This window comes from Mus musculus, chromosome 2 (assembly GCF_000001635.26).
Source record: "Mus musculus strain C57BL/6J chromosome 2, GRCm38.p6 C57BL/6J".
Taxonomy (NCBI): Eukaryota; Metazoa; Chordata; class Mammalia; order Rodentia; family Muridae; genus Mus; species Mus musculus.
Window position 1 is genome coordinate 156,094,699 of NC_000068.7, and position 18,139 is coordinate 156,112,837.

Consider the following 18,139-nt stretch of genomic DNA (forward strand, 5'->3'; position numbering starts at 1 on the left):
AAAGTTCAGGGTTATTTAGCACAAACCACAAGTGTGGAGTTTTTATATTAGAAATTAATGAAAAACTAACAAAATGGTGTACTGATTACAAGTGGTCAATTAGGAAGATGAAGCAGCAACACTGAAGCAGGGCCGTCTATACAGCAAGAACCCTCCAGAAGCAATAAAGGTACATACAATGAATCTGGATACAGAGACTTTATTCAATTTTAAAAGAAAATGAAGGTTTCAGACAAAGCTTTGACCCTATAACAAAGCAAGTATGTCCAGCTTTAAAACAAATGGCAAAAGTAGCCAACTTCCAATGCCATCACTGGCATGAGCCCCCTCCACGAGCTCTACTCACGTTTCTATTTATACGTTTCAATTTTCTTCATCCCATGTGGTATAAAAGAAAACCAATCTAGATTCCTTGATCATCGAGAATTACAAATGGTCTCTACTGTATGCCAAAATTATTTTTGTGTTCTCTCCAGATAGCTTTACTGTAACAAATTGCAATGTTTATTCTGTGAGTTGTAAAACAGCCAACCAATGCTCTGTGTTATAGAAACCAATCTATCTGCAATTGAAACAATCCACAGGTTCTAACCTGGAACTACTAGGAAAACAATCTGGATGCATTAATCACAGCAAAATAAAGATATACCCCATAAGGAACTGATGTGAACGGCTACCCTAAAACAAGTTTTACCTTTCTTGAACCTATAGGCCTATCATTTAAGTCAATGACAGCAGCTGTGGCTTCATCCCGAGATTCAAAGGCCACCATGGCTTCACCTGTAGGCATACCTTTTTCATTGTATTTTAAACATACTGAACCTGGAATTACTTGATAACCATAAAAGAAATCTAAAATTTCATCAATAGATACAGTAAAAGGCATGTTCTGCACCTTAATTATTGTAGGTCCTGGTTTTCCAGAGCTAGCTCCAAAGCCAGGGGGACCCCCAATATGGATTGGGCCAGGCCCAGGCCCAGGCCCAAAGGCTGGAGGCCCACTCAAATGCCCAGGAACACTTCCAAGACCAGGGGGTCCACTTCCAAAACCAGGAGGAGCATTTAAACTACCTGGGCCATTTCCAAAGTTCTGAGGGATCCCCCCAAATCCTGATGGCCCACTTATATTATTTGGTGCACCTCCAAAACCTGGAACTTCCAGTCCTAGGCCAGGCAAACCACTATTTCCAACCGAAGGCATAACAGGCCTAACATCACCAAAGGCACCCCCTAATCCTGGAGGGGGGAGTGGTGGCCCAAAGGCATTGGGCCCACCAAAATTACCAGGGAAGTTAAATGGTGGCCCATTATTGGCCTCCTTTGATCCTACAGTCAAGAAGACATGCTCTTCTCCTCCTGCACTGGGGATGCCAGCACCAGGTATTGCGGGACCAGGTATTGCGGGACCAGGTATTGCGGGACCGGGCATTGCGGGACCGGGCATTGCGGGACCGGGCATTGCGGGACCGGGCATTGCGGGACCGGGCATTGCGGGACCAGGCATTGCGGGACCAGGCATTGCAGGACCAGGCATTGCGGGACCAGGTATTCCCGCACCGGGTATTCCGGGACCGGGCATTCCAGGACCAGGCATTCCAGAGCTGGGCATCCCAGCACCAGGCATTCCAGCACTAGGCAATCCAGCCCCTGGTATCCCGGCAGTGGGAATTCCAGCAGCAGGCATCCCTGCACTAGGTATCACTGGTACTGCAGGATTACCTGGAACAGATATCTTTAGACCCTTTTTTCCTTGGGCTGGGGGATTTTTCTCAATCTCTCTCATATCTTCTAGGGTAACTATATGAACAAAAGCTTCTCTCCCATTCAGCTTTTTACGGTGTAAGTGTTCAGATTTATGTGCGTCATCTTCAGTTTTAAACTGAACCAATGCTTGCCCTAGACCTTGCCCATTGTTATCAACAAGAACATGCACAGCACTCTCATCCACTGGGATTCCTTCTAGGAACTGAAGAACATCCATCTTGGTGATGCTGAATGGAATGTTTGTTATATGGGCACAGACTTTGGCAGAACTGACTTCCCCCTCTGGATTTAACACCAGTTCCCTCTGGTCATAGCTGAAGTTCTGAAGTCGTTTTCGAATCATATCTATCTTTTCAAGCATACCTTTCTTAGTTATTGGATGAACTTGAATAAAGCGATTGCCCATGTATTGTTTATGACGACAGAGAGCAGCCTTATAGTCAGCATCATTCCTAAATTCTACAAAGCCTTCACCAGTTGCTTTCCCATTGGGTCCATAAGCTATATAAATACTATCTTCCACAATATCCAACTTCTTAAAAAAATCAATGACATGTTTGTTTTCTGCTTCAAATGGTAGCCCTTTTAAGTAAACACAAAAGCCAGCCTCATGTGGTGATCTTGATCTTGACCTTTTCTGCCCACTGGGCGATTTTGACCTTGGAAGTGTCTGTGGAGGAGGGTGGGCTTGTCCAGAAGGCCCCATACTTTGCTTAAAAGTGATATGACCTCCAGCAGCTACCCACTGTCTCTCTGTGGCAGGACTGACTTCCACATAGCGTTGAATCATCAGCATTCTGTTCCGTTTCAAAGCTTCAAATGTATCTTGAGGGGAGAGAAACTTAACCAATCCATTCCCATTATTTCGACCTACATGATCTTTTAACAAATGCACTGCATCGACTCGGAGCCCATGGAAAAACTCTCTGACATCATTTTCCATTGCAGAAAAGGGCATTCCATGCACACTCACATACAGATCATCAGGGTTGATGGGAAGAGACTTCACGCTGCTTTGAGAATTCATCTGTATAGAGTTAACAGGATTTAATGGACCCAGAAACACAGGATTCATATTATTGTTCAGACCGATAGGTGCTCCAGAGCCATTCATTCCAGCAGGTAAAGGTGCCACAGGTGGTGGATTCAAGGGTGGCATGCCTGACATAGGAGGCAGTGTGGTCATAGGTGGCACCGAAGGGACTGGGGGAATGGGAGGAACAGGTGGCACAGGAGGCAATGTTGGTACCGGAGGAGGAACTGGTATTGGGGGAATGGATGGCAGCGGTGGCAAAGATGGCATCGCTGGGATTGGAGGAATCGGTGGCGGTGGGACCGTGTTCATTGGAGAAGCTGTACTTGGAATGGTTGAACTGAACGTTGGGCTCCCAAAAGAAGTCCCCATGCTTGGAGGAGCGGTTCCTACGCTGGCTGTGGAAAATGTCTGTATGTTTTTGTTGCTCTCATGAACAGAAGTGGTAGCAGTTACTACACTTGGCGAAGGATTATTAAAGTTGGGTACTATTGCTGGCAAGTTCACCCTGCTGCTCATCCCTGAGCTAGGTGGTGGTCCTGATCTACTAGCATTTGCTGGCGGAATATCTAAGTTGGCAGTTTCAAAACGCCTACGACTCAGTTCAATCATATTTTGCATTTCTGTTTTACTACTCAATAATAGTGTTACTTTTGACCCTTTAATAGTACCACCTGTGCGCATCATACCAAGCCTTGCATCTTCATCAGTGGCAAAAACGATGAAAGCCTCACCCAGTTCACCCCCTACAATATGCACGCCCCCATCGGGGATGGTTAATCCAGAGAAGAAGTGGCGAATGTCCATGGTCCCCGCCACAATTGGGAGACCTTGCAAACGGATGACCACAGCCATGCTGCGCTGAAACCACACACACCTGCAGATGAGAAAAGGCAACGGCCATGTCAGACTCCTTATTATGAAACCAAGATCTTAGTTGCAAGAATGACCAGCTACCACATTAACCCACAAACAGTCCCTCAAGCTATCACAATGTCTTTAATTTAGACAATTAAAAGATCTGAACAATTTCAATTTCTAAAGACTTTCATTTTGGCAATAGTTATAAAGAGGTTCAGTCTAATACTCCAAAGATCCAGGAAAAACTAAGGACAGAAAAGTCATAATACACATCATTTAGATCACTAAGCCTTCAGGAAGATATAAAATAAATGTGCAAAAACTCTATAGGGGAATCATGTAAATGATGCAGCAAAATTACTATTTAAAACTGATTTAGCATCTTCCATATAAACTTTATAATTTCATAGTTATCAGAGTGATACCTTTTAGGACTCAATCTCAAAAGCCAGAAGAAACAAAAAACTGGAATGTTCCTGGATTACAAATACCAAACCATAAAGTAGGTTCATATTTCCAAAGGAAGAGTGGTAGGTGTTTGCCTAGCATTCAAACACTCAATCCTTAGCACAAAAAAATCTCAAATGGTAACAGATTCCATATTTCATAGTACAACTTTTAACATGTTTTATAGTTTTAGTAAAAGAAAGAACTATCTGAGGTTGCAGAGGTGACTCAGGGTAAGAACTTCCTGTATGTACAATCACAAGAACTTGAGTTCTATTCCCAGCATCTACATGGGTATGGCTATATATGTCTGAAACCCTAGCTAGAAGCCCCAGCTCAAAGTCTAGTTCCAAGTATAATGAAAGATACTCAAGATAATAAGACACAGAATGACAGAAGAATTGGCATCCTCTTCCAGCCTTTGCCTGTACACACAGACTCACATGCACACACACTCTCTCCTTTTCTCTCTTTCTGGATTTACCAAAAAAAAAAAAAAAAAAAAAAAGACAACTGGGGCCAGGCATGGTGAAATAAGTCTTTAATTCCAATACTTAGGAGGCCAATTTCTGTGAGTTTGAAGCCATTTGCTCCAGGCCAGGGAAGGCTTCATAGTGAGACTCAGTCTCAAACAAATGAACAAAACAGGGGCAGGAACATAAATCAGTTGGTAGAATGTTTGCCTAGCACTCATAAAGCTCAAAACCCACCCCCAGCACCACAGATGCTCAGCGAGTATCAATTATCTCAGCATTTGAGCAGTTGAGGCAGGAGGAATTCAAGACCAAGACCACAAATTATACAGATTAATGCACAATTCACTATTAGGGCCTCCAACCCAACTTAATTCCTGTTGAACCTGGTTGCTTATCTCTTTATATAGCAAAATCTGTCTCAAAAAAATAAATAAATAAAAGGGGGAGAGGAAGGGAGCCTCAATGAGATGGCTTAACTTGCTAATAAATGCTTAAGAGTTCCATCCCTAGGACCTATCCACTAAAGAGAATCCCCCTCCCTCCCTCTCTCTCTCACACACACACAACATACAAATAAATAGTTATAAAATTACAATATAATAGCACTCAGCTGGAAAAAACATCTGAGCAGTTAAGAGAACACCAGTTTGAGGCTGAGCTCACAACCACTCTCAGCTCCAGGAAAAAAGGAGCGCCCTTTCCTGTCCTCCTTGGGCACCAAGGCACATACAGTACACTTCTATACATAGCAAAATACTCATGTATGTAAAGTTATTATTATTATTATTAGCAACACTCAGGAGGCAGACAAATCTGGCTGTGGTGACATTCACCTTTAATCCCAGCACCCAGGAGGCAGAGGCAAGCAGGTATCTGTGAGTCTGAAGACAGCCTTGTCTACAGTGAATTCCAGGCCAGCAAGACCTACATAGTGAGACACTGTCTCAAAACACAAAAAGTAGTAACATGGGCTGGAAATGTAGCTTAGTTGATACTTGCGTGGTATCCATGAGGCTCTGAGGTCAATCCCAGCACCTCATAAACTGAGCATGGAGGCATATACTTGTAATTCTATCACTATTAGTTAAAGGATGATCAATTCAAAGTCATCCTTGGCTACATAAGGCCAACCTGAGATACATGAGACTGTTTCAAAAATAGTAAGAGGGCCTGGAGCAATGGTTCAATGGTTAAAATCACTTGTTTCTGCAGTGGACCCAGGTTAAGTTTTCAACATCCATGTAGTGGCTCACCACCTATTACTTCACTTCCAGGGACTCCAACACCTTCTTCTGGCCTTGCCAGGTACGTATACATACATGCAGGCAACCACTCATACACATGAAATGAAAATAAAATAGCTCCGCAGTTAAGAGCTCAAACTGCTCATCTAGGGAGTTCAGTTCCAAGCACCATGTCAGAAGGCTTAAAGCTGCTTTTTAATTCCAGCTCCAGGGGATCTAACTCCTCTGGCTTGCACAAGAACCTGCACTCATGTGCATATTACTAACTCAAAGACATGCCAACACTCATAATTAAATCTTTTTTAAAAAATAGTTTTAATATTTTAAAAGAAATCTTAAAGAAGTTTCTCCCAGGTCCAAATTTGATTTCAAGATTTCCATTTATTTGTTTGTTGTTCCTGTTGCCATTCCAGTACCTGACAGGATTTCCATTTCAATTTTAATTGCATCTACAACTTTTAAAAGAATGGGAATTAAAATTTGGGGATTGGAAAAATGATCATTTGAAACTAATGTGATCAATCAAGTTTTAAATATCAAGCTGGTTCTGAGTGCTCAGGGAAATGTTAATTCCTTGAGATCTGGTTTAATAATTTCTCAAGTAAGAACATTAGAAGGAACAAGGCTTCCTGCTATAAGCTCTAAGACTTAACACAATAAATGGAAGAAATTCTTCAATGTCAAATACTGTATGAACTCCAATTTACTGTAATAAAATCTAATTGTATCAACAATATTATAATTACTATATACAAAATAGAAATATATTGTTTAGTTTTGACAGTTGTTTTGGTTTTCCTTTTTCTTTTTCAACACAGATTCCCCTTCTCTCTCATTTATTCTGAAATGTTCTTACATTGTAGCACTGGAACTCCCTAAGGAAAGTAGCCTGTCCTCCAAATCCCAGAGATCCACCTGCCTCTGCCTCCACCTCTTGAGTGCTGGGATTAAAAGGTGTGCACCCCACTCTTGACAGCCTAAAACAACAAAACTCATCTCATTGTTTATACACCTGAAAAAAGTTCATAAATCAAATACAGCCACATTATATATTTAGAATCTTCCTTCCTTCCTTTCTCCCTAGCACTGGGATGTGCTACCCCATATCCAATTTATGTTACACTGCAGACCGAACCAGAGCTTTGTTCTTGTTAAGCAAACTCTACCACTGATTCCATATTCTTACACTGATATACAAAGATAAAAAGCAATTTTCAAATGTAAGCAAGAATGACGGACTGGCGCTAGAATCAGAGGTGGGGTGGGTAAGTAAAGCTTTTTTAGGTATGGTCTGTAAGAGTCAACAAGAGGACTGGGAAGAAGGCTCAAGTGACCTGAGTTGGATCCCTGGAGTCCACCTGGAAGAAAGAAACAACCGACTTCTGCGAACTTCCCTGTGACCTTCACACGTGTGTCACTGCAAGTGCCAGTTCCTACACACACACACACACACACACACACACACACACACACACACACACAACTATTAAAAAAAAATAACATACACAACAAAGATCATCACCAACAGACCTTCTATTTTCTATTTAGCATTGTAATATGGAAGAATATCAGCACATTTCCAAATAACTGAGTCAAATTCACATCCCTTACTGAATCTGAAACATGTTTATGTGCAAATCATAATGGCACTATGGCCAACTTCAAAAAAATATTTCATCACTTTCTATGAGGGGTAGTATCATAGGTAAGCCAGGTGTTCAAAACCTAAGGGGGGAAAAATGCTTTAGTTTATAACTTAAGAATAAGATGAGAGGGGGCTGGTGAGATGGCTCAGTGGGTAAGAGCACCCGACTGCTCTTCCAAAGGTCCAGAGTTCAAATCCCAGCAACCACATGGTGGCTCACAACCATCTGTAACGAGATCTGACGCCCTCTTCTGGAGTGTCTGAAGACAGCTACAGTGTACTTACATGTAATAAATAAATCTTTAAAAAAAAAAAAAAGAGTAAGATGAGAGCCGGACAGTGATGGCACACGCCTTTTATCTCAGCACTTGGAAGGTGGAGGCAGAGGCAGGCAGATTTCTGAGTTTGAGGCCAGCCTGGTCTACAGAGTGAGTTCCAGGACAGCCAGGGCTACATTGAGAAACCCTGTCTGGGAAAAAAAAAAAAAAAGAAAAAAAAAGAAAAGAAAAGAAAAGAAAAGAAAAGAAAAGAAAAGAAAAGAAAAGAAAAGAAAAGAAAAGAAAAGAGAAAAAAACCTTAAAATGGTCCCCAGAACACAAGCCTAAATTACATTCATGTAAGTTTCTAAGCCATATTGCTAAGAGATTTGCTGAAAGTCGGTACAATGAACCCAATGAAAACATCCCGATTATTAATAACCTAAGAGTGCCAGCTAGGAAAGGCTAGAGTACAGGATCTACTCCTAAACCATCTTAGGTTCTGAAAAATACAAAGAAATATCTGCTATTCTGCTACTAACTAAGTACTTGGTTGAAAGCAAATCTTAAACCTATCTAGCTTGGTCCCTCCAACAAAAGGTCTAAAATTTGTGTTGTACAAACCATAACCTAGCATCTACACCTGTATTTCTAGGACTGTAAGTAACCATGCCAAGAAGAAATGGAATCTGTATCATCATAATGCTATGGGGGATGGCGCACGAGCTCACTACCTAGAAGTAAGAAACATATACATAAATAAAATAGACTCTCAGGAAACAACGATTCCTCCCACTCTCATCGCTCAGTAAGCACACCCACATACACACCAGCACACACAGAGTTTACTACACCTATTTTCATACTGCTTAAGGTATCACATTTTATTTTGTATACAAATGAACCTATTCAAAATCTCTTACCTGTAAAACAAGAGATGTATTTTCTTAAGAAGCAGAGGCCAAGTCAATCCTGTGGGCAACCAATTAAAACCAACTTTTAGACTGCAATAGAGAATAAATGGAGGCAAAAATCAATGCAGGAAACAACACGCACAGGCCACACTGAACTGTATTTATGAAGAAGAGTCAGAAACCAGCAGAGTATTTCGAAGAATATATAGTTTTGTTTTGTTTTTAAGAAAAGTGACACCAAAATCCCAAACATATTCTTAATTTGATGTTGCTTTCGAGTCTGAAAATCATTCTATCAAGAAAACGCCATCAGGTAGTTTTATCAAGAATATGCCATAAAATAGCCAAAAATTAATTTAAAACAGTACTAAAGTTCCACTTCAGGTAGTAATTGCCTTATCACTTAACATTTGTACAATCCAAAAAGGTCTATCAACAAGTCTCACAAACTTCTGAAAAAGAAGCACAACAATTCCTGGACAACTGCCATCAATGTGGGACACTCACAGACATCACCGCAATGACTCTTTCAAATAGATTACCTCTGCATCATAATATTATAGATCACAAAACAACTGAAATGCAAGTTCAAACTCTAAGAACTAATTCTACTGATACTCAACACATTTGGAGAGATTTATTTGAACGTAATTCCCCAAAAAAACTTGTTTAAAAATTATCTAAAGCACAACTGTAACCCCAGTACTCTAGAAGCAGACGCTAAAATACTACTATTAAGTCTAAGACTAGCCTGGGCTACATACTAAGTTCTAAGTCCAACCTAGGCCAACAACAAATCCCCGTCTCACAAAAAAAGTATTTTTCCAGCAAATGTCTTAATATATAATGACACTTTCCAAAGCACACACAGGTAACAGGGTACTTATCTCTCAGGGTAATTATTTCCAAACTAGTTAAGTTATTAACAATTCACAAGTAACATATATACCAAACAACTAATTTCTTTTAACCTTAATCTCTGTGTACAGGTTTTTGCTTGTGTTTATATCTGTGCACCATGTCCATGCCTGGCGTCTAGAGGCCAGAGAGCTTTAGATCCCCTGGGACTGCTACTGCAGACAGTTGTAGGCCACCAAGTAGGTGCAGAGAAACAAACTCAGATCCTCGAGAAGAGCAGCCCATGCTCTTAACTGCTGAGTCCTCTCTATAGCCCTATAATTATTCTTAAAAGGTCATTTTAAAATGTACTTTTACTTTTTAACCTTTTCAGGGGCGGGGGGCGTATATCATAGCAGTCCCAGACTGAACGAAAAACCTAACACATTTTAGGCAAACCTACTATTGAGCAGAACCCTCTGCTCAATATTCTATTTTTAATTTATTATATGTACATGTTTTGTGTATGTTAAGTACACTGTGCCACAGAGTGCATGTGGAGGTCAGACGACAACTCTTAAAAGTTGCTTCTCACCCTCTACCATGTGGGTCGTAGTTAAAACTCAGACCATTATGGCTGGCACCAAGTAGAGTCATCTTATCAGTCCTATTCTACTTTTTAAATCAGGCTGGTGATCCTCCTAGCTCAACTACACCAGTTTGGTTTTGTTTTAGAGACAAGTCTCAGGCAGCCCAACCTAGCTGCAAACTCAGTAAGTAGCTGAGACTGGCCTTTATTGATCCTCCTATCTCCATCTCTCAAGTGCTAGAGGCATGTGCCACCATGATCCACTGAAAGGTGTTGTTTTGGGGGAAGGTCTCACATGCTGGCATTATAGGTATGTGCCATCATTTTAAAAAATAGCGATTTAAGGGCTGGTGAGATGTCTCAGTGGTTAAGCGCACTGACTGTTCCTCCAGAAGTCCTGAGTTCAATTCCCAGCAACCACATGGTGGCTCACAACCATCTGTAATGAGATCTGAGGCCCTCTTCTGGTGTGTCTGAAGAGAGCAATGGTGTTTCATATACATAAAATAAATCTTTTTAAAAAATTAATGATTAAAAAAAAAAACTCTTGTGTGCTTGTAGAAGTCAAGGAGACTCTTGGGTCTTAGTACTTGAACCTTCCACCTTAAGAAAGGGCTTCTTTTTTTGTTTTCTGGCTGCAATACACCAGGTTGGCTGGCCCACGGAACTTCCCAGGTTCCATCTCTATCTCCCAGCTCATGCCCCATTAAACCATTGCCTCAGACAGGTTATTTCTAAATTCAGAGAAAGAGAAAAAACCCTGCCCCTCTCTGGTACAAAGATTAGCAACAAAACTATTTATTATCTGATTGATACTCACTTTGTTAATATTCTCTGAGATCAAGTAAGCCACAGTAATAATTTTTATCACCAAAAGGTGAAACAATTAAAAAAAAATCCCAAGTATTATTCTGAACTTGTCTAATGGACAAAGGAAAAATATTCTAACAACTTAAAATATTACACAAAAGTGAGTTTTGCAACAAAAACCCAAGCTTTTAAAAGGCCAGAGCACTACATTAATCCTTATCATGGTGTATACAAATCTGTCCTAATACAGATTTTTGTCAACTATTATTGTCTACATGTATACGCTGTGAAGGTATGCACATGTGCCAGACAACACTGTGTGGAGGCAAGAGAGCAACTCCGTGGAGGTGAATCTTTCTTCCTTCATGTGGGATCCAGGGAGCAAACTTAGGTCACCCAGATTTTGGCCTTTACCTTCTGAACCTAGCCAGCTGTTTTCTTACAACTCTCCACTTAATTACATTTATTTAGTTAGTATATCTGTGGGTCACAGAAGCCACAGCATATGTGCAAGGAAGTCAGAGGACAACTTGGAGACTCAGTCCTCTGCTTCCACCATGTGGGTCCTAGAGATGGAAACAAGATGGTCAAGCTTTATGGCAAGTTCCTTCACTCCCATGCAGCATCTCACAGCCTAACCTAAGTCTTGGTTCTCTGAACCAGGAGTGGTGGCACTCACCTTCAATCCCAGCACGTGGCCAGAGGCAGGCAGATCTGAGTCTTAGGCCAGCCTGGACTATAATGAGTTCCAGGACAAGAACAGTGAGAAACTGTTTCGAAAACAAACAAAAATAAAACCTATATCTAGCAGCTTCCATAACTAGTTATAAAGGGAAATACAAAACAGAAGGTTTGCTTTAAATAAAGTAACAAAAATAATTATTGCAATACTTATCTCTAACTGCATAAAAGGTCAGCACTAGGAGCTAAGTAAGAGCCGGGGTAATTTTCTAGTTAATTTTTGTGTTAAACATCTGACACCTATTAGAGATTCTAATTTGAAAGGTCTGGCATAACAGGGTGTAGCACTATATTCCTGTAACCTCACTGCTTCAGGAGCAAGAGGCAGGAGAAGCCTGGGTTCGAAATCAGAATGGACTACATAGTGAATTCAAGTCCAGCCAGGATGTAATGTAATGAGAGCAGAAAAACCAAGTAAGAACAAACACAAGGTATGGGCCTGGGCACGTCTCCCACACATTAGAGAACTGAGTTTCCTAACTCTTTTTTCCCTTTCAAACACAAGAAGATACCCCACGGCCATCCTGAGAAGGTCAAATTTAGGCTAGCCAGTCATACTCAAGGTTCCAAAACCATTAACAATAAGGAAAATTCTTATTACATTAAGAAATGTTGAGGGCTGGAGAGATGGCTCAGTGATTAAAGAGCACTGACTGCTCTTCCAGAGGTCCTGAGTACAATCCCCACCAACCACATGATGGCTCACAACCATCTCTAATGAGACCTGATGAGTGTACTCACATATAACAATAAATAAATCTTTTTATAGCCCTGGCTGTTCTAGAACTCACTCTGTAGACCAGGCTGGCCTCAAACTCAGAAATCTGCCTGCCTCTGCCTCCCGAGTGCTGGGATTAAAGGCGTGCACCACCACGCCCGGCACAATAAATAAATCTTAAAAAAAAAAAAAAGGGGGGGGGGAGAAATGTTGAAAGCCCAGCTGATCTGCGTAAACGTGTAGTTTAACTTTTGTGTTCAACTTACAGAACAGAGCCAATCTACATACAAGAAACACCATCAGAAGCATCCCCACACCAAGGAAAAGTATACACATCAAGGCTAAATACCAGTACCTTTTTTTAACTACGGCTCTTCCTTCACAAGTAAGTCAGATGGAAACTGAAAACTAGCATTTTTGTCTCAAATCTCACTTTGTAAAGACCAATAATTTTTATTAGCTCAAAAAAAAGTATTGTTATACAGGTATGGATGTTCTGCCTAGATACTGCATATCTGTGTATCACACGCACACAGTACTGACAAAGCCCAGAAAGAGGGTATCATATCACGTGGAACTGGTGTTAACAATGTCTGTGGCTTGCTGTTTAAGTTCTGGGATTGAACCTTGGTTTTTTGAAAAGAGTACCCAGTGTTCTTAATTCCTGAGCCATCTCTCCAGCCCCACGATCACAAATGAACGGAGCCAGCACTGTTTTCCCAGAGCCTGTTTATTCCTGTGTGTTAAAATGTGAGCTAGATCCTAATTGAACACAGGATCCCAAATTTAAAAATCTATTCCGCTCACCTGAGTTCTGGTGAACTTTGGAAAAACATAATTAAAATAATTCTATTAAAAAAAAAAGTGATAGGAGAAGGCTACACACCTTTAATTCCAGGACTCAAGGAAGGCAGAGGCTCACAGATCTCTGAATTCAAGGCCAGCCTGATCTACAGAGCACCAGCATATCCAGGGATACCCAGGGAAATCCTATCTCAAAAAAAAAAAAAAAAAAAAATACAAAAAAGTCCAAAACAAGCATAGAGGCAGGGGCAGGCAATGAGACCCTTTCTTAAAATATATAAATAGGTACTGTAGCTAGATATAACGCACCTGTAATGCTAGCATTTAAGAGGCAGAGGGACAAAGAAAAAGAGTTTGAGGTTGGGCCAGGCATGGTGGCGCACGCCTTTAATCCCAGCACTCGGGAGGCAGAGGCAGGCGGATTTCTGAGTTCGAGGCCAGCCTGGTTTATAGAGTGAGTTCCAGGACAGCCAGGGCTACAGAGAGAAACCCTGCCTCAAAAAAAAAAAAAAAAAAAAGTTTGAGGTTGGTCTGGACTACAACAGAGAGTGTCTTATAAACATTTTATCTACATATAAAATATAGGGACAGGCCAGGAGAAAGTTAGCCACAAGTCCACACAGTTCAGAAGCCCTAAGACAGCAAGCTGCGTTACTGCATTTTTCACTTCATTTCCTAACAGATGGTTCTTCAGCACAACAGAAAACAGGGAAAAATGGTAAGTACTTGCATATTAACAAGATAAATTTATTTTACTAGCCATTCCAATTATTTGAAACTTCAGAGTAAAATGTTCATCAACAAACCTTTTAGTTACAAAGAACAGGAACAAACTAAAACTCCAGTATTTCCACTCTCTCTGGCAATCAACACTGAGAAGGTAAATTTCATGTTGTGAAGTCACCAACCTTTACCTGACAACAATCAGGGCAAAGCAGAACCACACACTTAAGATCCAAAAGAAACAAAAATCCCAACAACCTCTTAAAGGTTCGCCTCAAAGATCAGCAACAAAGCCTCTATTTACAATGGGCACAATGTTATCAGCAGTGTAATCCCATCACCAAAGAAATCATGAAACCACAGCTTCATCCCTTTAAGTTTGCCCCCTCCCCCCATTATCAGATAAAACACACTTCAGATCCTGGAACCATCCTTATAAATACATTTTTCTGACACTGATAAAATGTAAAATGTTGAATGTTCATGTTAATTTCTCATCTAGTGCTCAGGCAGCAAATCAAGACATTTGTAAATAAGATGTTCCTCCTGCCAAAAAAATTTAATACTGTTATTAATGATACCAACAAAAATATCCTTTTTAGCCGGGCAGTGGTGGTGCAGGTCTTTAATCCCAGCACTTTCGAGGCAGAGGCAGGAGGATTTCTGAATTCAAGGCCAGCCTGGTCTACACAGAGAGTCCCAGGACTACACAGAGAAACCCTGTCTTGAAATAAATAAATTTTTATTCATTTATACTTCAAAATAAAAATATTACTTCTAGCTTAAGTAACCACATTTTCTTTCACTATGGCTTTTAGTCTTAAAAGCTAGCTTTAAACGTAAAACTCTGCAAACCAAAGGTACATAGGTGGTTGGCAGTAAAGCTGCTGGAACTACAAGTGAAATTACTTTTCTGTTTAGTCTGCCTACAACTTTTAGTGAGCACTCATTTTAATTAGTATTTATTACAACTATGTAGAGGAGAGGGCTGGAGAATCTGCCCAGTGGTTAAGATCACTGGCTGCTCTTCCAGAGGCTCCATGACTCCCTGCACCCACAGGGCAGGCAGCTCACAACCTTCTGTAACTCCAGATTCGACCCCCTCTCTTCTGGCCTCTGAGAACACCAGGCATGAAGACAGGCAAATACCTACTCACTCAAAAACTGTAGGCTAGGTTTTAGATTTTTAAGGTGGACTCTGCATTTTAGGGGGAGATTTAGAAATTAGTATAGAATGTAAAACTAATTACATTTTCAGAAAAAAAAATCATGTATTCTAACTAAGTATCAAAAGTCAACTGTTACTAGTGACTCCACCAACTTAAGAGTTCAATGTGAGTCTAAGTTACAAGATCCTATGGCCAGTGAGGAACAAACAAGCAAACCCCCAAGATCCAAACAGCACAGCAGCTCTCTGCAAACTCAAGTGGGACTTTCTGACTGGCAGTGGGGTCTAGCATCTGGCACACAGTATAAAACAGAAGTTTAATGATATAATAAGTTTTACACCTAAGAACTGTACCAACAACTCCCAAATGTTCAATATGCAACCAATCAAAACATTCAACATGCCACAAAATTGTAAAAGAAGCCTAAAGTATATAACTAGTAGCCTAGAGCAGTAACCACCACAGTGGTTTGATGGTCTCAGATCCGAACATAAAATTATACATTACAATCCACAGTGACCAACATTTAATCAAACACAAGGTGATATAAAAATATAACACGTTTTGATAAACTATCCAATACGCCTTGTGAAATCACCTAAACACAAACATTTCATTTCCTTCCAAAATTATATTCGAAGTTATGTGAACAGTTCTTCCACAATCACTTTCTACAAATCCAAAAGTCTCCATCTCATCAAAAGCAACAAGTTTCAAAAACAAGTACATCAGTTTTATTTACCTATTTTTTTTAAATAAAGATTTTTTTGTAGGATTTTTTTCCAACTGCAAACGCTCTTTAACATTTTAACAGTATACAATGGTTAACAAGGTCCCGGACAATTTTTGTTTCTAAGACTGAAGTTCACCAAAAATTACAGCTCAAACTATCCAAAAAGCCCTGAAAGAAATAGTCTCTCCCTTGAGTTGCCATCCATCCTAGTTTTTTCCCACCAAGTCATATAATAAGATTCGCATCAACTTAAATCTTAACGTACACAATAAAATGGTTTCTGCCAACTGCACACACTCAGTCATCTCGGAATCTAGGAGCCAAGAAGGCTTTAGGACCCAGAATACTTCTGCAACACAGCCTGTAATTCGCAACTTTATCTACCAGAATGAATGGATCTTTAGCACTTGAATAAACCACAGGGGACTCCTTAGAACTTCCAATAAAACACACACTTAGGTTACTAACTCGCTTACTAACACGGGCACTCCAACCTGCTACGTTAGTCCATACCCCAATACTAACCTGTAGATCTTTAAAATGCCTTTCCTTCTATTTTACGCGGCTGCAAAGTGGCGCCGCCAACCTTCAGACAGTAAGTAAGCTATCTAAGACACCCACCCTCCTTCCTCCAACTCCCAAAGGTGCTGCAGATAGCAGCCCCTCCCCTAGTTGGGAATCAAGGACCAGCCATCCTAGCTACAATTCTTCAAGCCTCTCCGACCTACAGGGCGGCTCCAATCACCTACACTTAGGAAGCCCCTCCTCAGCGCTAGACCTAGGAAGCTATACACTGCAATCCCTGCACCTCCAGGCCCTAAAAGCGACCGGTTCCCAGCCTCCCAGGACACCTTTCCTCCCCATAGGAATGTCCCTAGTGTAGTCCACTTTTGCAGGTCATAGGCCACTAGGACCTCTTCACTTCGGGGCAGAGGTGAGAGTTAAAACCTCGTTCCCGCTTAAAGCCAACGAAGCCTTCCCCACTAAGCGTGCAGGCGTTTTCATCGCAATCCCCCCCCCCCCGACCCGGTAGTTCGCAGGCCGCGAGGCCACCCGATGCTGGCCGCTTCCCCTCTCAGGACCACCGGGCATCCCCGCTAAGGCCCTGCTCCCACTTCGGCACGCAGACTCCACCTTTCGCATCCTCGGAGGCCCCGGAGCGTGAGCGGCGCCCCAGGACCCCCGCAGCCCCGCCGCGACCCTTTGTGTTGGGCGCTCGCGGCCGCGGGCTCCGAGGCCTGGGAAGGCCCCGCCCCGAGGCACCAAGGAGGCGGCTCGAGCCCCGCACAGCCCCGCCCGTTCCGGGGCTGCGGGAGTCTTACCGGGGAGAGCTTGCGCGGCACCAGAACCCAGACCCGAGTTACCCCCCGCGCGAGTGCCTCAGCCCTGCGGCCGACAGCCCCAGCCCGAACGGCTTTCCCGGAGCCCACTGCAGCCAACACCTCCACAGCCGCTTCACAAAATGGCCGCCCGCCCGCTCCGGCGCTCCGCGTTCCCGGAGTAGGCGGGGCGCCGCTGCCGACGTCACCTGATGGGAGACGCAGGCGCGCTGAGGATTTGGGGTGGGGGCAAAAGCTCGGAAGTTGCAGGTATTTGTGGTGAACCCGGTATTTTAGTAGCTGTTTGCAAAGTCAGACCTGAAGCTATTGTCCAAGGTTCCTTGCAGAGCTTTTAAAGTACAGGCTCCTTTGGCTCTTGGAGACCCCCGTGAAGGGAGAAAAACAATGCCTTCACTGCAGAACTGTCTTGAGGATTAAACGCACCAAGAAGCAAAAGCTTGAACCTTTTTTTGACTATTGAAAAAAAAAAAAATGGGAGGCAGAGGCAGGCGAATTCTGAGTTCGAGGCCAGCCTGGGCTACAGAGTGAGTTCCAGGACAGCCAGGACTATACAGAGAAACCCTGTCTCGAAAAACCAAAAAAGAAAGAAAGAAAGAAAGAAAGAAAGAAAGAAAGAAAGAAAGAAAGAAAGAAAGAAAGAAAGAAAGAAAGAAAGAAAGAAAGAAAGAAAGAAAGAAAGAAAGAAAGAAAGAAAGAAAGAAAGAAAGAAAGAAAGAAAGAGAAAGAAAGAGAGAGAAAGAAAAGAAAGAAAGAAAGAAAGAAAAAGGAAGGAAGGAAGGAAGAGAAAGAAAGAAAGAAAGAAAGAAAGAAAGAAAGAAAGAAAGAAAGAAAGAAAGAAAGAAAGAAAGAAAGAAAGAAAGAAAGAAAGAAAGAAAGAAAGAGAAAATAATCCTGCTTGGCAGTGGTGGCACAAGCCTCTAATCCCCGCACTTGGGAGGCAGAGGCAGGCAGATTTCTGAGTTTGAGACCAGCCAGCACTACACAGAGAAACCCTGTCTTAAACACACACAGAAAGAAAGAAAGAAAGAAAGAAA

The 18,139-nt window shown here is 41.8% G+C and overlaps 2 protein-coding genes across 4 annotated transcripts in view; both read right to left on the reverse strand.

Moving 5' to 3' along the window:
* Positions 1-17,267, reverse strand: part of Cpne1 (copine I) — a 40,125-nt gene extending 22,858 nt beyond the window's left edge. The window contains exons 1-2 of one of the 2 annotated variants that reach the window (NM_170588.3): positions 17,088-17,267; positions 8,651-8,699 (exon numbers count right to left, since the gene is read on the reverse strand). The gene's annotated coding sequence lies outside the window, so the exon portion shown is untranslated. The remainder of the gene's footprint in view (positions 1-8,650; positions 8,700-17,087) is intronic. The other variant, NM_170590.3, reaches the window with a different exon arrangement.
* Positions 184-17,267, reverse strand: Rbm12 (RNA binding motif protein 12). Of its 2 annotated transcripts, none has more exons than NM_170598.2 (3): positions 17,088-17,267; positions 8,651-8,699; positions 184-3,674 (listed from the first exon to the last, which is right to left on the reverse strand). In NM_170598.2, the coding sequence occupies exon 3, from the start codon at positions 3,650-3,652 to the stop codon at positions 674-676; it is 2,979 nt and encodes a 992-aa protein (NP_733486.2). In that variant the 5' UTR covers positions 3,653-3,674; positions 8,651-8,699; positions 17,088-17,267; the 3' UTR covers positions 184-673. The 2 variants fall into 2 exon arrangements, with proteins under 2 accessions (NP_733486.2, NP_083673.3); NM_029397.3 differs by having other exon boundaries at positions 8,651-8,731.
* Positions 17,268-18,139: the final 872 nt, after the last annotated feature.

Coding starts and splice junctions, on each gene's coding strand:
- Rbm12 (NM_170598.2), bottom strand. CDS start 3,652: ATGGCTGTGGTCATCCGTTTGCAAGGTCTCCCAATTGTGGCGGGGACC.